This window comes from Bos javanicus, chromosome 13, assembly GCF_032452875.1.
Source record: "Bos javanicus breed banteng chromosome 13, ARS-OSU_banteng_1.0, whole genome shotgun sequence".
In the NCBI taxonomy this organism is placed as follows: domain Eukaryota; kingdom Metazoa; phylum Chordata; class Mammalia; order Artiodactyla; family Bovidae; genus Bos; species Bos javanicus.
In genome coordinates, this window is record NC_083880.1 from 65,581,799 (window position 1) to 65,605,055 (window position 23,257).

At 45.1% G+C, this 23,257-nt stretch overlaps 1 protein-coding gene across 9 annotated transcripts in view; it reads left to right on the forward strand.

Annotated features, from left to right (window-relative positions):
- Window positions 1–23,036, forward strand: part of DLGAP4 (DLG associated protein 4) — a 201,905-nt gene extending 178,869 nt beyond the window's left edge. For 8 of the 9 annotated variants that reach the window (XM_061437479.1, XM_061437478.1, XM_061437480.1 and 5 more), the window contains 3 exons: window positions 19,427–19,518; window positions 20,207–20,362; window positions 21,215–23,036. In XM_061437479.1, the coding sequence (XP_061293463.1) occupies window positions 19,427–19,518; window positions 20,207–20,362; window positions 21,215–21,433 (467 nt within the window). In that variant the 3' untranslated portion in view covers window positions 21,434–23,036. Of the gene's footprint in view, window positions 1–19,426; window positions 19,519–20,206; window positions 20,434–21,214 lie in introns of all 9 variants that reach the window. The other variant, XM_061437481.1, reaches the window with a different exon arrangement.
- Window positions 23,037–23,257: the final 221 nt, after the last annotated feature.

A 23,257-nucleotide genomic window follows, 5' to 3' on the forward strand; every position in this document is an offset into this window, starting at 1 on the left:
CTTTTCCCAGCCCTGCATCTGTGGCTATAACTTAAGGACAGAATTGGTCATATTGCTCTGTCCCTTAGATTCAGGATAAGTATTCTGACTGCTCAGGTGAATCAGTAACACGCAGGTGGCTGCCTTTCTCAAATAGGTTTTGTGTTATACCACCATTCATCTCCAGAACATTTTCATCTTCCCCAGGCAACACTCTGTACCTATCAAACACCAACTCCCCATTCCCCCTCCCCCACCCCTGGGCCACCACCATTCTTTCTGTCTCTGTGAATTTGACTACTCTGCTAAGTCACGTCAGTCATGTCCAACTCTGTGTGACCCCATAGACGGCAGCCCACCAGGCTCCTTCATCCCTGGGATTCTACAGGCAAGAACACTGGAGTGGGTTGCCATTTCCTTCTCCAGTGCATGAAAGTGAAAAGTGAAAGTGAAGTCGCTCAGCCGTGTCCGATTCTTCGTGACCCCATGGACTGCAGCCCACCAGGCTCCTCCGTCCATGGGATTTCCCAGGCAAGAGTACTGGAGTGGGGTGCCGTTGACTACTCTAGGCACCTCATATAAATGGAATCATACGGTGTTTGTCCTTTTGTGACTGGCTTAGCATAATGTCCTCAAGATTCATTGACGTTACAGCTTCTATCAGAATTTCCTTCCTTTTTAAGGCTGAATAATATTCTCTTGTGGGGAAAGACCCACGTTTGCTTACCCGTTTGTCTGTCAGTGGCTACACAGATTGCTTCCATCTTTTGTCTGTTGCCAGTAACGACACTTGTATCTCTTAGGACCACAATTCTTCCTTGACGACCATGCTTTCTGATTAAATTTTGTGTGTCCACGCAAGGCCCTTGCCTAACTTACGGCCACAGGTTTTTTGTGTTTAATATTTATTGGCTGCATCGGGTCTTAGTTGCGGCACGCAGGATCTTTTTAGTTGCAGCACTCAAGCGTCTCTCTAGTTGTATCACGCAGGCTGTAGAGCACCCGGGCTCAGTAGTTGCTGTGCGCGGGCCAGGGATTGAACCTGCATCTCCTGCATTGGAAGGCGGACTTTTAACCACTCGACCACCAGCGAAGTCCATGGCCACAAGTTTGTTTTTTGTTCTTTTTTTTCTTATGGCCACAAATTTTAATGTCACTGTTCTTAGATCTCTGGAAGAGCATTACCAAGGAGGTGCCTGAAGGAGACCGCGGTACCTGCATATCATGCAGAAACCTGGCGGAGATCCTCCAGGCATTGCAGCTGGAGGGAACAACAGGGACAAAGGCAGGGAAGCAGGGAAGGGCAGATTCCAGGAACCACGACTGAAAGAAAAGGATGGGAAGCGGGGGATGGGCGGATCACAAGAGTAGGAAGCTGACTGAGAGGGGCCTCAAATATCAGATCAAAGTATTGAGCATTACCCTCCAGGCAGGGTGGGGAGCAGCTGAAGATCTGAAGTAACAGTGAGATGGTCAGATTTTCTTATTAGAAAGCTCACCCTTGATTGCTGTGTTGAATAGGCTTTGGAAACAGGGAGACCTGGGGTGGAGGAGGAAGGAATGGATAAACAAATGTTTCTGAATGTTCTGAATGAACCAGCCAGAGGGGCCCTGGGTTGGAGTCAAGTGGAGAGCTCCAGTTTCCCTGGTCTGGGCCACGGGTGACTGGAGAGGTCATCAACTTGAAAGAGGGAGATGGAGGCAGGACGTGCCTGGTTGGTTAACGGGGAGCCCTTGGATAAGCAAGATCAAGTTGTGCGCATGTCTTTCTTGCTGTTGAAGGAGGTGCAGATGAAAGGAACACTTAAATATAGCCTGTGGAAACTCCTGTGGCCTGGGGGGGTTGATGAGACTAGTTCCAGAGAAGCAGCCTTGGGTGCTGGGCGGCTTACCACGAGCCAGCTCTCAACATTCACCGTCCTGTTTACTCGCTTCTACCCATTGAGGTCTATTCAGTCGCTCAGTCATGTCCGACTCTGCGACCCCGTGAATCGCAGCATGCCAGGCCTCCCTGTCCATCACCAACTCCTGGAGTTCACCCAAACTCACCCCAGTGAGGTCAGACCTATTAAAATCCTGTCTTGAAGAAACAAACACATGGAAGCGAAGTGCTCCACGGCTTAACAGCTGTGTGACCTTCAGCACATCTGCGCCTACTTCTCCCCATGTTCAGTGGGGATCATGAGCCCCACTCTTAGCCTACGGCGGGGGTAAGATGGGACCCTGTGTATGAAGAGTGCTTGGCCTGAGGGCCCAGTGGTGAATGATACCAGCTGTGCCTGCTGCAGCGACCGCCACCATCACCCTAACTTGTAGATGGATGCAGCCCGAGCCAGGAACTGAAAAGGAGGCCCAGTGCTGGGAGGCTAGAGGTGAACAGGGGTGGAAACAGGGCCAGCAGCCCGAGGGAGGGGGCCCGCCATCCTGTCTCCTAGGTGCCCTCGAGAAAGGGAGCTATGAGAGAGACCTTGGGTGAGTCACCTCACTTCTCCAGGCCTCCACTTCCTCACATGTGACTTGGGTGGACCAGTATCAACCCCACCGGGCTGTGTATTAATGCAAGATTAGAAACACGAAGCCCTTGGCAAGAACCCAAAAGATGCTACCAAAAGATGGTAGCATCAATATCTTTTTTTATAGATATAATTTTATTATTTATTTATTTTTGGCCATGCTGAGTCTTCGTTGCTGCACGGGCTTTTCTCTGATTACAGTGAGCAGTGGCTACTCTTCATTGCAATGCGAGGACTTCTTATCCAGTGACTTTTGTTGTAGCTCCTGGGCTCTAGAGTGCAGGCTCAGCAGCTGTGATGCACAGGCTTAGTTGCTCGGTGGGATGTGAGATGTTCCCAGACCAGGGATAGAACTCATGTCTCCTACGCTGGCAGGCAGTTCTTTACCACTGGGCCACCAGAGAAGTCCTGTATGAGTTTTAGGATTGATTTTTCTGTAGCTGCAAAAAAAATTACTGGAATTTTGATAGGAATTGTATTGAGTCTGAAGATTGCTTTGGGTAGTATTGACATTTGAACAATATTAAGTCTTCTAATTCATGAATAAGGAGTGTGTTTCCATTTATCATTAATTTCTTTCAACAGGGTTTTATAGTTTTCATTGTACTAGTTTATCACCTCCTTAGTTAATTCCTAAATATGTTGTTCTGTTTGATGGTATCATAAATGGAATCATTTTTATAATTTCCTTTTCAGGTATTTATCGTTAGTATATAGAAATGTAACTGATTTATTTTTGGCCACACAACATGGCTTGCAGGATCTTAGTTCCCTGACCAGGGATTGAACCCAGACCCTCAGCAGTGAAAGTGCAGAGTGCTAACCACTGGACCACCAGGGAATTTCTGAAATGCAACTTATCTTTGTGTACTGACTTTGTATCCTAATCCTACTTGCTTTGCTAAATTCATTTATTAGTTCTCTCAGATTTTTTTGGTGGAATCTTTAGGTTTTCTACATACAAGGTCATATCATCTGCAAACATTATTTTACTTCTTCTTTTCCAATTTAGATGCCTTTTATTACTTCTTGCCTAACTGCTCTGGCTGAAACTTCCAATCCTATGTTGAATCGAAGTGATGAATGTGGGCACTCTTGCCTTATCCCTTATCTTAGAGAAAACACCCTGGAGTATGATGCTCATTGTGGATTTTTCATATATGGCATTTATTTACTGAAGTAGTTTCATTCTATTCTTGGTTTACTGTTTCTCTCATGAAAGAGTGTTGAATTTTGTCAAATGTTTTTTCTGCATGAATTGATTGTATGGTTTTTGCCTTTCATCCTGGTGATGTGGCATATTTCATTGATCAGCTTTCACATGTTGAACCATCCTTGCACTCTAGGAATAAATCCCACGTGGTCCTATGTATAATCCTTTTCATATGCTGCTGAATTCTGTATTTTGTTGAGTATTTTTGCATCAGTGTACATAAGGGATGCTGGCCTGTAGTTTTCTTGTAGTATCTTTGTCCAGCTTTGATAATAGGGTAATGCTGGCCTCATAGAATGAGTTAGGAAGTGTTTCCTCCCCTTCAATTTTTGGAAAAGTTTAAGGAGTGCTTTTGCTGCTGCTGCTGCTAAGTCACTTCAGTCTTGTCTGACTCTGTGCGACCCCAGAGACAGCAGCCCACCAGGCTCCCCTGTCCCTGGGATTCTCCAGGCAAGAACACTGGAGTGGGTTGCCATTGCCTTTTCCAATGCATGAAAGTAAAAAGTGGAAGTGAAGTTGCTCAGTCATGTCTGACTCCTGGTGACCCCGTGGACTGCAGCCTACCAGGCTCCTCCGTCCATGGGATTTCCCAGGCAAGAGTACTGGAGTGGGTTGCCATTTTCCAATGGTCATGTCTGGATGTGAAAGTTGGACTGTGAGGAAAGCTGAGCACCGAAGAATTGATGCTTTTGAACTGTGGTGTTGGAGAAGACTCTTGAGAGTCCCTTGGACTGCAAGGGGATCCAACCAGTCCATTCTGAAGGAGGTCAGTCCTGGGTGTTCATTGGAAGGACTGATGCTACAGCTGAAACTCCAGTACTTTGGCCACCTCATGCAAAGAGTTGACTCATTGGAAAAGACTCTGATGCTGGGAGGGATCGGGGGCAGGAGGAGAAGGGGAGGACAGAGGATGAGATGGCTGGATGGCATCACCGACTTGATGGACATGAGTTTGGGTGAACTCCAGGAGTTGGTGATGGACAGGGAGGCCTGGCGTGCTGTGATTCATGGGGTCGCAAAGAGTCAGACACGACTGAGCGGCTGAACTGAACTGAAATTATGGTGGAGGTAATGAAGATAATGGTGACCTCCTTCAAAAGATCCCATGCATGAACTGCTACACTCAGTGCCCCCAACCGTGCAGCAGGCCGCCACAGACCCACACCCCACCTGAGACTCCCAGACACCCACAGGCAAGTCTGGGACAGTCTCTTGAAGGGTCACTGCTTTCCCCTGGGTCCTGGTGCACAAGGTTCTGTTGTGCCCTCCCAGAGCCTGTTTCCCAGTCCTGTGTAAGTTCTGGCAGCTGTACGGTGTGGGTAATGGTGGAGTGCTTTTAGTCATTTTTAAATGACGGATTTCAGCAGTGAAGCCACCGAATCCAGAGTTTTTCTTTGTTGAGAGTTTTATTACTAATTCAGTCTCCTTACTAGTTACAGGTCTATTCAGGTTTTATATTTTTCATGATATAGTCTTGGTAGGTTTTGTTTTTCTATGAATTTGTCCATTTCATCTAGGTTTTCAAATTTGTTGATGTACAGTTATTTTAAGTACTCTCTCATAATCTTTATTTCTGTAGAATTGGTAGTAATATGCCCACGTTCATTTTTGATTTTAGTATTTGAATCTTTTTTTCTTAGTCTTCCTAGCTGAAGTACTGTCAGTTTTCAAAGAGCCAACTTTTGGTTTTATTGATTTTCGCTATTGTTTCTCTCTTTCACTTATTTCTGCTCTAACCTTTATTTCCTTCCTTCTGCTAGCTGTGGGTTTAGTTTGTTCTTTTTCTAGTTTCTTAGGTTGTAAGTTAGGTTGTTGATTTGAGATCTTTCCTAAGTTTTTTAATGTAAATGTTTATGGCTATAAATTTCCCCCTTAGCATCGCTTTTGCTGTGTCCCATCAGTTTTGGTATGTAACATCTTTTGTTTTCATTTGTCTCAAACTATTTTCCAGTTTCTCTTGTATTTCTTCTTTGATCTATTGGTTGTTCAACTGTGTATTAATTTCTACAGTTTGGTGAATTTTCCAGTGTTCTTTTTGTTACTAATTTCTAATTTTGTCCTCTTGTAGTCAAATAAGATACTTTGTATGATATTATCTTTTAAAAAGTCTACTGGGGCTTAATTTGTAGCCTAACACATGGTCTGTCCTGAAAAATGTCCCATGTATACTTGAGAAGAATGTGTATTCATTTGTTGGGTGGAGTGCTCTGTATGTGTCTGTTAGATGTAGTTGGTTTATTATGCTGTTTAAATCCTTTTCCTTACTTATGACTGGTGTTCTATTATCGTGAATTAGGTATTGAGATCTCCAGCTGTTGCTATTAAAGTTTGGGGGGTTTCTTGTTTTTTTCATATGTATGTGTTTAATCCATATGCAATTTGCATTTGTGCATTCTAAGATCTCATCTTACTTTTTCATATGCAGAGCCAGTTGTCACAACACATTCCTGAGTCTCTGCTTTCTTTGCTGATTAGTCATAGCAGTCATAACCTCTGCCGAGAATTCTACACACGCAGGGGTGTGTCTCTGAGTTCTGTTCTCTTCTGCTACCCTTTTGTCTGTTTCTGTGTTAATACGACTTAATTGCCATAGCTTTTTGGCATGCCTTGGCATCTCAGAGGGTGAACCCCCTTCCCTGTTCTTTTTGTTCTGAAAGAAAAAGTCTACTTATATCTTCATTCTTCCAATCCTAATTTTAGAATTAGTATATCAAATTCCTTAGAAAAACTTTGCTGAATCACTGACTAGAAATAGAGTGTATAGATTACTTTGGGAAAAACTGATACCTAAAAAATACTGAGTCTTCTTAGCTATGAATGCAGTTTATCTCTTCATTTATTCAGATCTCCTTCTTACATGCTCCTTTTCAAGTTTGAGTAACATATCTATGAAGACTACGTATTTGTATTAGATTTATTCCTTGCTACTTTCCTAGGTTTGTATTTTTTTTGGTAGTAAAATGAGTTTCTATATTTGCATACTTAGCGTTGAGACACCCACACTGGTCTTGTGTCCCGAGACCTGTTCAGCTGTCAGTCCTCTTGGAGTCACATCATAAATGATCACTTTTGCTCGAATGGCAATTGCGTGTCTCCTTCTAATCTTACTGTGTCTCATGCGCATCTTGTGTAACTGCAGGAGTGTCAGGACATTGTGGGACAGTAGGAAGACAGCGGCATCCTTCCCTTGGTCCTGACCTTCATTCAGTGAATATTCAGTGAATATTTACTGAATTCTTTCCACATGCCAGCTCCTGGGGATGTAGCAGAATAACATGAAGTCCCTGCCCTCATGGAGCTTACATTCCTTATGGGGAGAGACAGAAAATAACCCCAGTGTGCAGGATGGTCAGACATGCAACAGAAAACAAAGCCCAGTAAGAGCAGGATGCAGTGCTGCGTGGCTGGGGCAGTGTTGCTGTCCCCCAGAGTGTGGTCAGGGAAGGCCTCCCAGATAAGGCGACCTTGGAGCAGAAGCCAGAAGGAAGGGAGAAGCGGTCTTAGAACTCTGAAGATCAGAGAACTCCAGTGGTGAGCAAGAGCTTGACCTGTTCCAGGCTTGGGGAAGGCCGCCAGTATAGCTGCAGGAGTGAGAAGGGGGGAGATGGGGGATGAAGTTGGTGTGGCGGAGCCCCAGATCACAGAGGGCCTCAGAGTAAAGGCTTGGCTTTGACTGCCCAGAAGAGAACACGCTGGAGAATTCTGAGCCCTGCAATGTGACATTCTTTTTTACAGGATTAATCTAGTTTCTCTGTTCAAAAGAGAGTGGGGGGAGGGGTGCAAGGGGAAGCTGGAAGATGACTTAGGAGGAAGTAACAGGATCTGGGGAAGAGAAGATGGAGACTGTAGATTGTTTAAGGGAGGGGTGAGATTCTGGGTGTATCTGCAAGGTAGAGCAGGATTTCCTGACAGGGTTGGATATAGACTTAAGAGTGAAAGGAGTCAAAAAAGATTTGGTGTTGTGAGTCACAGAAAGGATGGAGCTGCCCCTGCAATAGGAAAGACTAGTGTAGATATCGGGAGAAAAGTCAGGAGTTTGGTTTTGAACACTATCAAATTACGTATCAAAGTGGAGATGTCAAGCAGGCAGTTGGATACATGAGTCTGGTCTCCCCAGGTCTCTGGGTTGGAGATCATATTTGAAAGCCATCCAAGTACAGACTTAAGGTCAAAAATGAGACGAGAACTCTCAAGGAGAATCAACTGTGTCAGATGCTTTTCTGATGGGCACAGCAGGGCAGATTTAGGAATGTGAGGTCATCACAGGCTTCAAGAGCTGGTCTGCTTTGGAGGTGGTGGAGTGCCGAGGGGAGGACAGCCTGACTGAAGAAGGATTAAGAGAAAATAGAATAACTGGGAGACCACAAGTACAGATGACTCCATTGATGAAGTTTTCTGTTCAGGGAGCAGAGAAATGAAGGGAGCGAAGGGTCAAAGGGGAGGGCTCGGATTTTTCTGTTGTTCTTTTTATGTTTAAATGGAGTGTTACAGGCACATTTCTATATTGTTCAGAATGACTGCAGGAAAAAGGAAATTCATTATGCTGGAGAGAAAGGGGATAACTGTTGGTTGACATTCTTAGGTGGGCGAGAGGGAACTGAACTAGTAGAGAACACACAGTTCCTCCAGAGTGACAGGAGGAAGCTGTGTTCGGGGAACCCTGCAGTGGGGGAGCAGAGTTACCAACACAGACTGAGAAGGTCAGAGGGGAATCAGGAGGTTGGGGAGCATCTGAAATGGTCATGGAGGAGAGTGAAGGAACCACATGCCAGATGAGGCTGTAGAGGGAGATCTGAGTGGGGATGTTAATCCAGAAGACGGGCTCCTTTTTATTTTGTTGTCAGCGTAATTGTGTTGTATTAGGGGATGTGTATCATGCACTTAAAATTGTTTTTTTTTTTTTAATTTTGGTTGTTCTGGGTCTTGGTGCTTTGTGAGGGCTTTTTCTCTAGTTGCTGTGGGGGTGCGGGGGGCTACTCTTGGTTGCAGTTCGTGGGCTTCTCGCTGCAGGGGCTTCTTCTGTTGCGGAGCACAGGCTCTGGGGCATGGGCCTTAGTACTTGCAGCTCAAGGGCTCAGTAGTTGCGGCTCCTGGGCTCTGAGCAAGGGCTCAGTGGTTATGGCCCATGGGCTTTAGTTGCCCCCGAGGCATGTGGAATCTTCCCAGACCAGGGATCGGACCTGTGTCCCCTGCATTGGCAGGTGGACTCCTATCCACTGTACCATGAGGGAAGTCTAGCACTTTCTATAAAATGGTGAGTTGGTCCATTTCTCCTTAAAGTTTTGTCACATTTTGCTTTATGTTATTTTGAAGATATCTTAGATGTTTGCTTTATGTTATTTTGAAGATATCTTAGATGTACGAAGCTCATGATGTAATAATATCCCTGGTGAATGTTTAGTGATTCATTCTATTTTTCCAGATGCCTAATTGTGTTTTGCCTCAAAGTCTTTGTTGTAAAGTGTTGAGAGTATTGCTGTACCAGCTTTCCTCGGTTAGTGTTCATCTGCCACACAGCTTTCAGTCCTTTTAACTTTTCACTCGCCTTATAATTATGCCTCTTATACACATATACCTGAGTTTGGTAATCTGTTCAGTCTGTTGATTTTTATTTCAAAAGTAGAAAATGTCACCCATTTACAATGGGATTGCTCCTTTTTGGATTTATCCTTACCATGTTATTTTGTGCTCTTCATTCTACTTTTTAGAGGTTTCTTTTTTTCCCTTTCTTTTCTTGCCTTCTTTTGCATTAACACACCTCTCTCTCTCCATTCCCATTGCTATTTTGAGGCTGTGTTTTAATTTGGATTCAGTTCAGTTCAGTCCCGCAGTCGTATCCGACTCTTTGCGACCCCATGAATCGCAGCACGCCAGGCCTCCCTGTCCATCACCAACTCCCAGAGTTCACTCAGACTCACGTCCATCGAGTCAGTGATGCCATCCAGCCATCTCATCCTCTGTCATCCCCTTCTCCTCCTGCCCCCAATTCCTCCCAGCATCAGAGTCTTTTCCAATGAGGTCTGCCTATAAATAACATTTAAAAAGGAAAGAAAAGGTGGTTTGAACAAGACTTTATTTCTCTCACATTCAAGAATGTCTGCAATAGTAATGCTGTAGCCCCAGGCTTTCTTCTTTAGGTTTGATGTCATAATTGGCTTCCATTCATGAGATCTTCTCATCTTTCCCAATGGCTGCTGGATTCCAGAACCCCGAGAGCATTCCAGCTGCAAAGGAACCAGTAGCAAAATAGAACAAGCCAGCCCCACCTACCACTCCCACTTCTATCCCTTTGACCAGACTTCTCATAGCTTGTCGCAAGGGTAGCCTGGGAAATGCCTGAGTCTGGGCAGCCATGTATGTGCCCAGTTAAAACTACAGGTCCCCCCCAGAGTACTTGTTTTCAAACGTCTGTGCCGCGCTTGCTGGACAGAGTGTGCATATTAGAGATAGGACATCATACTAACAGCAGAAGTCGTTATTCAACCCTGGTACTGATGTAACTTATTCTATGACTTTGCATACCATGTCTCATATTTTCCGTTTGACAGTACTTTGTCCTAGAAAATCCAGTTTGCCTGAGAAATTCCTGTGTTTTATTTCATCTGAATAAAGTTGCTGTTTCAAACAAAATAAAGAAAAGGCTCTACTTCTGAGGGAGAAGGAGAGACAAATGCTAGGATAACTAGCCATAACCACCATAGAAGTTATGCACCGTATTTCTGTTCCTTTAACACTTAAAATTGTAAAAGCAAGTTATTCAACATTTTTACCTTTCTCCCAAACAACACAAAAGCCTTAACATATAATTTATCTAATTGTTTTCTTATGATTTAAAAGCGCACACATTATCATTATATAATTTTCAATTATCTAAATGTGTGTATATATAATAACTCCCATGTGTTTATCATTTTCTTTGTTCATAATTCCTTATCTCAGATCTTCCTTCCTGGATCATTTTCTTCTTTGCTGAGTTCATCCTTTAGAACTGTCTTTTTTTGGCTGTGCTGGGTCTGGGTTGCGTCACATGGGCTGTCTTCGTTGCAGCGTATCAGCTTTCTCTAGTTGGGGTCTGCAGGCCTCTCTAGTTGCCCACAGCATGTGGGATCTTAGTTCTCTGACCAGAGGATCAAACTAGTGTCCCCTGCATTGGAAGGTTGATTCTTAACCATTGGGCCACTAGGTAAGTCCCTAGAATTGTCTTTAGTGAGAACCTGGAGAACTGGCATTAACCCTGTTTTGATTTATCTGAAAACCTTTATTTTTGCTCTCATTCTTATTAACCTTCATTTTTATTGTGAAATACACATGCAAACAGTAGACAGAATAAAGAAAAATTTAGAACACTCCTTTTCTCACCACCTAGTTTACAAGATGGACTATTACCAGGATCTTTGGACCTGGTGATAGATCGCCGTCTTTCTGCCGTAGCAGTAAGCACTATCCTGGTTCTGTGTTAGTTATACCCTTGCTTTTCTTTATACTTGTGCCACACATATGTGTGACCCTAAGGAACATACTGTTTAGTTTTGCCTGTTTTCAAAATTTACATTCATGGAAGCCGGGTGTCTGAATTCTTCTGAAGCTTGCGTTTTTGGTTCAGCCTGGTTTGTGAGATTCATCCATGTTAATGCATGTACGTGTAGTTCATTCTTTCCATTGACATGCAGCATTCCACCGTATGAACATGTTGCTTATCCATTCCACTGATGAGCATTTGAATTGCTTCTACTTTTTGGTTGTGAGCAGTGTTTTTATAATAGTATTAAAATGTAATTTATATATCATAAAATTCACCCCTTGAAAGTATACAATTTAGCGGTTTTTAGTATATCCAGAGTTGTGTGACCATCACTGCTACCTAATTTTAAAACATTTTCCTTACCCCAAAAGAAACCTTGTACCCATTCAGCCATCACTCTAGGAAATGGCAACCCACTCCAGTATTCTTCCTGGGAAATCCCAGGGACAGAGGAGCCTGGCAGGCTGCAGGCCATGGGGTCACAAAGAGTCAGACACGACTGAGCAACTGAGCACAAGCACTAAAACTCGCATCTGCTTCATTCGCTATAGATCCGCCCGTTCTGAACATTTCACACGCATGGAATCATACGCGATGTGTTCTTTCATGTCTGGATTCACTCTGCCTAATGTTCTTGAAGTTTATTCATGTTGTAGCATGTGTCAGCACTTCACTTCTTTCTATTGCTGAACAGTATTCCATCGTGTGGATATATTGCATTTTGCTTATCCATTCATCAGTGGTTTCCGCTTTTTGGCTAGTAGGTATTCTTTGAAACACAAAAGTTTAATGGAGTCCAGTTGGTTTTTTTCATCTGTCGCTCGTGACTTGCTGTCAAGTCTACGAAGCCGTTGCTAATCCAGCCTTGTGAAGATTTACTCCTGTTTCCTTCTGAGAGTTTTATACCTTTAGTAATTACATTTAGGTCTGTGGTCCATTTTGAGTTAGTTTTTGTATGTGGTGTGAGGTGTTGGTCCACCCTCATTGTTTACACTCGGATATCCAGTTGTCCCAGCATTTATTAGCGAGACTCTTCTTTCTCAATTGAATAGTCTTCTATCTTTGTCAAAAACCAGCGGACTAAATGTAAGGATTTATTTCTGGACTCAATTCTATTCCACTGCATTAATGGACATGTGTATACTTAGGCCAGTACCGTACTGTCATGATTACTGTAGCTTTGAAATAAGTTTTGAAACTGGGAAGTGTGAATCCTCCAATTTTATTTTTCAAGCAAAAGAAGTTTATGGCTAGCTCTCATTTTCTCACTAAAGGAAGTTCTAAAGTTCATACTTCATTTTTCATTTCCATATGAATTTTAGGATCAGATTGTCAATTTCCTCAAAAAACAGGCAGATAGGATTTTATTTTGATAGGGATTGTGTTAAATCTGTAATTCAGTTTGACAGGTGTTGCCATCTTTTAAGTCTTCTGATCATGAACATAGGCTATCTTTATTTAAGTTTTTAAAATTTTCTTTCAGTACTGTTTCGCAGTTTTCAGTGGACAAGTCATATTTCTTTGTTAAGTTTATTCCTAAATATTTTATTCTGTCTGATGGTATTGTAAATGAAGTCTTTCTTCATTCCATTGTCAGCTGTTCATCGTTACTATATAGACACAATTGATGTTTGTACATCAGTCTCGTATGCTGCAACCTCTCTGTTTTGGGGGGAATTCCTTAGGATTTTTTATATACATTATGTCCCCTACATATGAATGAGTTCCACTCCAAGAGCACATCTGTAAGTCGAGTTTGTTCATAAGTTTAACGAAGTTGGCCTCAGTATCCAACTAACACAATCATTCATATAGTACTGTACTGTAATATTATTTTCATGCAAATAATACATAAAAAACAAGTACAGAAGTAAAGAAAACATTTTTAGCGTTACACTACAGTACCTTGAAGAGTCAGGCAGTACAGTGCAAGAGCTAGCATCCAGGGGCCGGCACTAACAGGCAGGAAGCGTCACTGACTAGAGGAGGGAGAGGCGGTGGGAGACAGCGCGGCTGAGCGACGTCGGCACGGGGAGACGGGCAGGCTGCAGTTGCACCCAGCCTGACCCTGATGGGACGCGTGTTCTCATCTTTGAAAGTTCACAACTTGAATGTTCGTACGAAGGAGACTTACTGTAAGTGAAAAGACAAATTCCTCCAACCTGTTCTTCTTCAGGAATATCTTGGCATTGGCTCTTTGCTTTTTCCATATACAATTTAGACTTGGCTTTTTAACTTCTATGTTGAGGTTCTGACTGGAATTATATAAAATCTGTACATCAGTTTGGTAGAAAATTGATGTTTATAAATGAGTCTTTTGTATCCAAGAACATGATTATGTCTCTCCATTTATGTAGGTCTTCTGTAGTGTCCTTCATTTAAATTTTATATTTTCCACACACACGTTTTACATATTGTTTAAAGATTCGTTAGATTAGTATTTTAATTTTGGAAAGATGTAAGTAGTATTTTTATTATTGTATTCTTTTTCTTTAGTTGATGAAATGCTCTTGCCCTTTTTATTGATCTTGTATCTAGAAATACTGCTGTATTCTTATTGTAAATAAGGAATTGCTTTTAGCATTGTACCATTGCGTATGATGTTTACTACAGGTCTCTTATAAATACACTTATTCTGGTTAAGAAAATTGTTGAATTTAATGGAATTTTGTGTATCTATTTAGATAATCATATTGTTTTTCTAATCTGTAATGTAAATTTATTGATAGATTTTTCTCCTTTCTTGTCTTATTTTTAGATTAATCAAATATTTATTTCCACTTTTCTCATGTTAGCTTATTGTTCTTTTAGCAGTTACTCTGTATCCTTGACTTGGTAAGACTAAATTAATACTTTTACCACTTCACAGATAATGCAAGGACCTTGATCATGTGTACTATGGCCGTGAGATATTTCAGTTCTATAAATATGATCTCACTGCCCCAAGACATTATTGTTGTTTTATACAATCAATATTACCCACATAATTACTCTTTTCTTTCTGGTAACACTTCACTTCTTTATTTCTGTGGTTATGAGGATCACTTTCCTCTGCCCTAAGAACTCCCTTTAGTATTTATATTAATACAGTATTTGTCTTAAAATCTCTGTATTTTTCCCTTTTTTTGAACAGTATTTTTTGCTAAGTATAAAACTCTAGGTAGGTATTGATCTTCTTTCAGTACTTTTATTTATAAAAGTTACTATGTTCTGGTTTCCAGACTTTCTATTGGAAAGTCAGTCTTCCTGCTGCTTCTTTGAAGAATAGTTTTTTTCCCCTTTGCTTTTAAGATTTTTCTCTTGTATTTGAGTTTTATCCATTTTTACTAGGATACCCAGGTATGGTTTTCTTTGTGTTTTTCCAACTTGATGCTCACAGGGTTTCTTGAATCTTCAGCCTGAATAAATTTCATCAGTTTCAGAAAAGTCTTGGCCATCATTTCCTCAGATCTCTGCTCCATTTTATTTCTTCTCTCCTTGTGGACTCCAGTTACACATATTTTAGACTGCCATGTCGTTTCTTCATTTTCTCTTCTGAATTTTCCTTCTTTTTTTTCCTCCTCTGGACCTCAATCTGGACATTTTCTGATGGATTATTTTATAGTTTAGCTGTAATTAATCTACAAAACTTATCTATTGCAATCAGTGGGCTTCCCTGATAGCTCAGTTGGTAAGGAATCCAGTGCAGTGCAATCCGCCTGCAATGCAGGAGACCTGGGTTCGATCCCTGGTTTGGGAAGATCTCCTGGAGAAGGCAATGGCTACCCACTCCAGTATACTGGCCTGGAGAATCCCATGGACTGTATATAGTCCATGGGGTTGCAAAGAGTGGGACACGACTGAGAGACTTTCACTTTCACTGCAGTCAATTTCAGTATGTTTTTAGTTCTAGAATTACATTTTATTCTTTTTGCTAGATTTCTGATTCTTGGCTGAAATTCCCCATCATGTCATATATTTTCTTGGACGAACTCAGTCATTTTACAGCCCTTGTCCAGCGCTTCTAGTACCTGTATCCCCTGCGGGTCTTTTACTTTTTTCTGGTTTTTCTCTTTTGCTGTGCAGTCATTTGGTCCTACCTCCTGGCATGTTTGGTAATTTTTCTAAATTTTTATTTTTCATTTATTGGCTGTTCTGGGTCTTTGTTGCCGCATGGGATTTTCTCTAGTTGTGGCGCACAGGCTTCTCATTGCAGTGGCTTCTCTTGTTGCGGAGCACAGGTTCTAGGGTGCTCAGGCTTCAGAGGTTGCAGCTTCTGGCTCTAGAGCACAGGCTCAATAGTTGTGGAGGCTCACAGGCTTAGCTGTTGCACAGCATGTGGGATCCCCCTGGATCAGGGATTGAACCTGCGTCTCCTGCATTGGCAGCAGATTCTTTACCACTGAGCCACGAGGGAATCCCCATGCTTGGTAATTCTTATTCAACACCAGAAACTGTATATGAAAACTACAGAAATAACTTGAGACTCGGGATGATTTTTTTTTTTTTTTTAAGAATGATTTTCTATTCTTCAAGAATGGATTTACTCTTACAGACAATAGCATAGGGCGAAACCAACTTAATCCAATATGAGATTCAGCTGATTCAGAGCTGGGTTTTGTGACAGCTTGGGGTATTTCCAAGCCCCTCCTTCTTGGCAGACACTGAGCTCCAATTTTTGTCTTGCCCCCATCTTAAGACGGCTGGAAGCTTTGCTCAACTTAAGGTGCTTTCCCCCAAGTCCTGTCTGCCTTGTAGCTCCGAATTCCAGTTTTGGTCTGTCTCCCTGTCCCTGTGGAACTACCACAAGCTCTGCCCAGCTTCTGAGACTCTCAGCCACCACTTCGTCTTTGGAGCACTCAGCTTTTTGCTGCCTATAAACTTGGGAGGCGCCTTGGGATAACAGACTATCAGACTCACCTGGTTATAGTTTCCCTTCTCACTAAAACCTTAGCCTCTCAAATTCTGGCTGCTTTGGTAATTTTTTAATGCCTTGAAAGAGGTATTTTGTTGTTTTGAGTATCTTATTTAGTTTTTTTTGTGGGTTTTTTTTTTAAGTTCAGTTTATCTGATAGTAATTGGTTTTTCATAGCCAGAATCAGAAGTTATTAGAATTTTCTAATATTGAATCTTTCTTATAGTACCAGAATAAACCCAGCTGAGTTATATTACTTTAGTACATTGTTGCACTTTTGTTAATATCTGATTTAATAATTTTGCCTTTATTCTTGATAATTTGGCTGGTAGTTTTCCCTTCTCATCCGTGTCTTATTTTAGTACCAAGGTTCTCTAAGCATAAAATGAGATGGGGTGGTTCTTCTAGTCATATCCTAAGTCATGATCACTCTGAAGAAATTTCTTTTCTTCCATTTCCTCTGTCCTTTTAGAACTCTGACGGATGTATGTTAAGTTTCCCTCTCTCTTCCATGTCTCTCAGTCAGTATCAGTTCAGTTGCTCAGTTGTGTCCAACTCTTTGTGACCCCATGGACTGCGGCATGGCAGGCCTCCCTGTCTAACACCAACCCCTGGAGTCCACCCAAACCCATGTCCATCTCATTGGTGATGCCATCCAACCATCTCATCCTCTCATCCCCTTCTCCTCCCGCCTTCAATCTTTCCCAGCATCAGGGTCTTTTCCAATGAGTCAGTTCTTTGCATCAGGTGGCCAGAGTATTGGAGCTTCAGCTTCAGTCCTTCCAATGAATATTCAGGACTGACTTCTTTTAGGATTGACTGGTTGGATCTCCTTGCAGTCCAAGGGACTCTCAAGAGTCTTCTCAACACCACAGTTCAAAAGCATCAATTCTTTGGCACTCTCTCAGTCACTTTCTTTTAAATAGTCTCTTCATTATAATATACCTACTTGCTTCTTTTTTTTTTTTTTAAGTATTTATTTTATTTTGCTGCACCAGGTCTGGGTTGCCACATGTGGGATCCAGCTCCCTGACCAGGGATCAAGTCCAAGCCCCTGCATTGGGAGCACAGAGTCTTGGCCACTGGAACTACCAGAGAAGTCCTCTAGTTGCTTCTTCTATTTCTTAAAAAAATAAGGTACCTAAGTGCAGTCTTACGATGAGGAATTCTTCAAAAGGGACTTCTTTTATTCCCATTCTACTTTAGACCAAGCCAGGTACATACACCCACTGCTGCTGCTGCTGCTAAGTCGCTTCAGTCATGTCTGACTCTGTGTGACCCCATGGACAGCAGCCCACCAGGCTCCCTCGTCCCTGGGATTCTCCAGGCAAGAACACTGGAGTGAGTTGCCATTGCCTTCTCCAATGCATGAAAGTGAAAAGTGAAAGTGAAGACGCTCAGTCGTGTCTGACTCTTAGCGACCCCATGGACTGCAGCCAACCAGGCTCCTCCGTCCACGGCATGTTCCAGGCAAGAGTACCGGAGTGGGGTGCCATTGCCTTCTCCAACATACACCCACTACCTGCAGTTATTTCTGGCAGCTTTAAGATGTCCATCTAGCAGTGTAAGGGTTTTCCACCGGGAGCTTTTCCACTCCTGTCCCCTCATCCTTACTGGTTTTCATTACGGTTTATTCTTTGTGCTGTGACCATCATGACCCTGGTTTCTGTGATGCCTGATTTTTCTCTTGCAGTAGTTCCAGAGCTCATGTCTTACCTCCTTCCATGCTCTTAAATCTCTTTTCAGAGCACCTCAATCTCTGCTTTGAACTACCGTTTAAATATCTGTGGCTACATGTCACACTTCTCATCTGTTCTCTGGCAGCAACTTCCTGGTAAACACTTATCTGCCGTTTGCTGCTCCTATACTATGTTGAGCTCCTGCATGGGCTCCTTTGTAAACTAATTTCTAAATGAGGTGAAATTCCTCCTAGATAAGCTGTTTTAAGTAGACTATTATGGGGGAGGAGGCAGGAGGGTGTCCCAGGCTGGCAGGAGCTCCTCAGCATGGCGACGGGTGCAGTGCGTCCTTCAGCCTGGTCTTCTCTCCAGGACACCAGAGGGCAGTTAACCAGGCAGTGTTGTCGCCCCCTGCCCCCCACCCTCGGTGCTGAATCAGGTTCAGGGAAGCTCCTGTTGCAGTCCACACCCCTTTTTATTTCAAACAAGAGATTATTGGTTCTCCTCTCAAGTTATGCTACTTTTAAGAACTCAAAACTGTCACCTTTATCTGAGCCCTTCAACTGCAAGAACCCCCCCTGTGTGGCTGTCGCTGCACATTGACACTTCCTCATATACCGTGCTCCAGAGCTCCATCAGGAGACAGCGTTTACCGTGCTCTGGAGCTCCATCAGGAGACAGTGTGCGTTTTGATTTATGTACTGTTTTGCTTTTCAGTGATTTCTAAGGGGGTTAGGAGATAGTATTGTCTTCCTGTTACTTTATTATTTTGATGACATACTTTATTATTTTGATGACATACAACATAATTAATTTTTTTACTTTAGAAAAAAAAATATTTGACTGCGTCAGGCCCCAGTTGTGGCCTGGGGGAGCTTTCACTGCAGTACACAGGCTCTTTGTTGCAGCCTGTAGGCTTCTCTTTCGTTGTGGCGTGTGGCTCGTGGGATCTTAGTTCCCTGACCAAGGATCAAATGCACACCCCCTGCATTGGAAGTGTGGAGTCTTAACCACTGTACACCAGGAAAGTCTCCCCTGCCACTTTAAAAACAGAAATCGCACTAAAAGACTTCAGTCTGGTATTCCTGGGCTGAACACTTCATGGTTAACGCTGCTCTTTGCTCTTAAGGCTTGTGTGTTCCTAATGCAAGTGGCCCATTCTTGTCATGTCCTATCTTTTCTCAGGGCTCCTGAAATTAGCTGTGTCATTTGCTGTGTGTGTTTACTCTCAGGAAGAATTTGAATATATATAACAGGGGTTATCTTTTCCTTGAAGGTTTTGTAAAACCTCACCTATAAAACTATATAGGCCTGGTTCCTTTTTCTAGAGAAGATTTTTAACTCCTGCTTCAGTTATTTTAAACAATTTTTGGTCTAATCAGATTTTCTATTTCCTGTTGAGCCTATAGTAGTAATTTGTTTCCCTGAAAAGTTTTTTTCCATTTAAACTCAGTTTTCCGATTTATTGCTATGAAATATCCTTAGCAACTAGTGGGTTAATTACTGTGTAAATAAAATGAAGACTGGCTGCCATCACCACATGATGACTGGTATCCTGAGGTGGTGGGGAGGGAGGTGAAACCAGACCTTGTGCTCTGCTCAGCCTTTCTCCCCCTTCTCTCTCAGTCTTAGGGAAAGTCCTCAGTGCTGTGGGCAGTGCCCAGCTACTGATGTCGCAGAAATTCCAGCAGTTCCGGGGCCTCTGTGAGCAAAACTTGGTAAGTGTGACTCTTCTTCCTCCACAGTGGGGGCTGGATTAGCCTCCGAGCCTCTGTGGCCTCCTCCCTGACATGGCGAAGGCCCTGCCCCCTCAGCCATCGGAAGGATGACACTGCACGTGTCGGTGCCCCCACCAGAAAAGGGCCGGGGTGCTCCTTTCAGGTCTTTAACACCTTCTGAAATAGAAACGTGAGCTCTGTGTAAAAACAGACAGTCAAGGTAAGAACTAAAGAAATAACCACCATTAGGCTTGGTGGGTCTCCCTTCTCCGTCACCCTCACCTGTCCGGCGGCAGCTCTTCCTGTGGGGAGCCTCTTTCCATCCGGCCAGGGCTGGGGCACAACGGCCAGTGTTTGTCTCTAGGACCAGTAGGGGTTTGGGGGTTCACTGAGGAAGTCATGAGGAGTGTGTTAGCTGAGAACAGAATGATGGGAGGGCACCCCCATGGGTCTGTAATCACACCAACCTGGGAGTGATGCTGCCTCCTCCCTATGAGACGAGACGAGTCGCCCGCCAGCCACACAGTAGGCCCCGAGGGCCTTCCTCACCAGAGCCCGGCAGAGGTGGCGAAGGCTTTGTTACCATGTGCATGAGAACCCACGCAGGGCCAGGAGACCATACTTGGGATGGGGTGCAAGACAAACCCCCCTGCCCTGCTGGCCCCACTGACCCACCTCTGTCCCACAGAACCCTGATGCCAACCCACGTCCAACGGCCCAGGACCTGGCAGGGTTCTGGGACCTGCTCCAGCTGTCCATCGAGGACATCAGCATGAAGTTTGATGAACTCTACCACCTCAAGGCCAACAGCTGGCAGCTGGTGGAGACCCCCGAGAAGAGGAAGGTGAGCATGGAGCAGTGCGGAGGGGAAGTCCAGGGACAAATTCCTGGTCGGCAATAACGCTGCCCACATCGGTCAGTGCTGCTTGGCTCCCTTCTCCGTGTGTCGTCTCTGAGCTGGGGGCTCACGTCCATCAGTGTGTGGGGTCCATGCTCGGCACTCGTCCAGCATGCCGCTGGTTCTGTGTAGTTGAGGCTGCCCCCGAAGCATGCCTTCCTGCCCTGCATGTTCGGAAAATGGGACTCCGGGAGACACGTGCCCTCAGCCTGGAGCGCTAGTGTAGTCACAGCTGTTGGAACGTCAGAGGCAGAAAAATGGTCCTCCTCCTAGGACCACGCTGCCAGGAGTCCAGGGGTCTGGACCGGATTCTGCCTCCCAGGCCGGCCTCGTCCCTGAGGCCCGGGCTTCCATCTGTGAAACAGTGGTGCCCAGTGACCCCTTCGGTTATTGGGTACTGGACTGTGGCCCTTGTGAGTTCTGATCCCCTAGAATAGCACGTGCGATGTGAGCTGGGAGTCGGAGGCCCTGAATTTAAATCCCATCTCTCGCTGTGTGATTCCTGCGTGAGTTTTGGGCTCTCAGTGGTTCCAAGCAGGGGTGGGAAGAGGTGGTCTGTCTGTCCCCTCCTCCTAGAACTCTAGGATTGTGAGCTTGCTGTTTGCTCCTCTGCCTCGTGCTCTTCCCACCATCATCGCTTCTTGTGGCTTCCTGGTTCCAAATGTGTGTTGCTTGTGCCCGATGCAGGGGAGCTGGGGTGGAGACTCCAGCTGCCAGCATATGGTGGGTGGTAGTGCCGCCACATACACGGTGGCGCCTTTATTTTATTTTTCTTCCCTCCTCACTGTCTCACTAAAGGAAGAGAAGAAAGCACCCCCTCCGGTCCCAAAGAAGCCAGCCAAATCGAAGCCGGCAGTGAGCCGCGACAAGGCCTCTGATGCTGGGGACAGGCAGCGACAGGAGGCCCGCAAGAGACTCCTGGCGGCCAAGCGGGCGGCTTCCGTGCGGCAGAACTCAGCCACAGAGAGCGCGGACAGCATCGAGATTTATGTCCCTGAGGCCCAGACCCGGCTCTGAGACCAGGAAGCAAGCAGTTTTAAATCATTAAACAAAAAACCACAAACTAAATGCAAATGGAACAAAATTTTCTCAACCTTTAGTATGGTTATTCTGTCTAGAGACCCTGAGCCAACTTTCAAATTGACGCATCCAAGGGCTCACGATTTGGCTTCTTTGGGTCCCTCCAAGCTTTAGGTTATGGAGACTTCACACACACACAAAAATCAACAAAAACATGAAACTAGGAAACTTTTTTTTCTCCTCTTGCTGGCCACGGCGGACTAGATAGATGGACTTCGGCAACTCCCCGGCCCAGCCTCCAGACCACGGTCTTTTTACTCGTTCTGTCTAATGAGAGCTTAAACTAGCCTGTTTACAAGATGACCACAGCCCAGGGCCAGCCTTGGGCGCCTGCCATGCCCTTCCTTCTCCCGGCTACCCAGCTCTGACCGTGGAGTTCTCATCCTTATGTTTCTCTTTGCCCTTCAGAGCTCACACAGGGGTCACCATCCCGACGCTCGGCTTTCTGGTTCTCAGCCCTTTGTGTGGTTGAGCCCAGAGGACAGAGAGATGGACACGCGTCCCCTCCCCCACCAAGTGCTCACACACAGTCACACGCGCGTGCACACGATTGCAGGTTCCTCCCAGCAGAAGCGGCCCTCCCACGCGCTGCAGCCTCCGGTCTCACCTTTCCGAGACCGGGAGGAAGGCTGAGGTCTTGGGGGGTGGGGGGGGGCGGGGTGAGATAAAAACCACAGCTACCACACTCCAGACGCCCGCCTTTTTCTCTCTCCAGCCCCTTCCTTCCTTCAGCAAAAATGTATGACTCAGAGTGACTTGCTGGGGCCACTCAGGAGAGGGCCCCTGTGCTCCAGGGGTGGTGTGCCCTGGCCGAGCCCATGTACAGCGCCCGAGGGGCGGGCGGCCGTGTCTGTACGTACGTGTACATATGCACATAGGCCTTAGAGTGTATATTTACCAGTCGCCCCTCTGCTCACCCGTGCCCACCAGCGCCGCCGCGGGCTCTCGGGGCACCTGGCAGGAGGCGGGTGTGTGAATAGCATATATTTTTACATGTACTATATCTAGGTGTGTGTACAAGTGTGTGTAAAAATATATACCTTGTGTGTAAGCAGCCCTCCCCCCCCTTTTTTTTTTGACTCTCGCCTGCCCCCCACCATGGGCCCATCTGCCCAGCCTCTGAGTTTTTCTATTTTTTCACCCCAATCATCCTTCTCTCTCCCCAGCGCCACTCCCAGCCCCACTCCCAGGGTGTCATGAGCCCTGCGCTGCAATGGTCCAGGCCTGCAGGGTGAGGGGAGGGTGGGCAGGGGGCAGGGAGAAGGTGAGGCCGGCCTGCAGCAAGCTCTGTGCACGAGGCTGCGCGCTCCAGTGGCCACGGCTATGGTATTGGGGCTGTCCTCTGTCCAGCACCCACCGCAGGGGGCCTGGGTGAACTGCGGGCCTGCTCTAGGGCCCATTCCAGCTTGGCCGCCGTCTGTGACCTTGGGCAAGTCACTTGACCTCTGTGTGCCTCAATTTCCTCCTCTGTAAAATGGGGACAGTCCCCGCCCCTCCCTACCTCACAGGCATGTTGTGAGAATAAATGAGGTAATGTGTACCAAGGGCTCATGGTGTTATTGCGGTGGGGTGGGCCAGGCTGGCATGAGGTGGGTGGAGTGGACACCCCAGGAGGCAGCCAGACCCCTCCCAGGTGGCAGGGGTCTCTTTGGAGACAGGTGGTCGAGGGCAAACTGCAATTCCAGCTAAAACACCAGCTCTGTGACGCTGGGCAAGAACACTAAGCTCTGGATTCCCTTATCTGGAAGCTAAGTGTGTAAC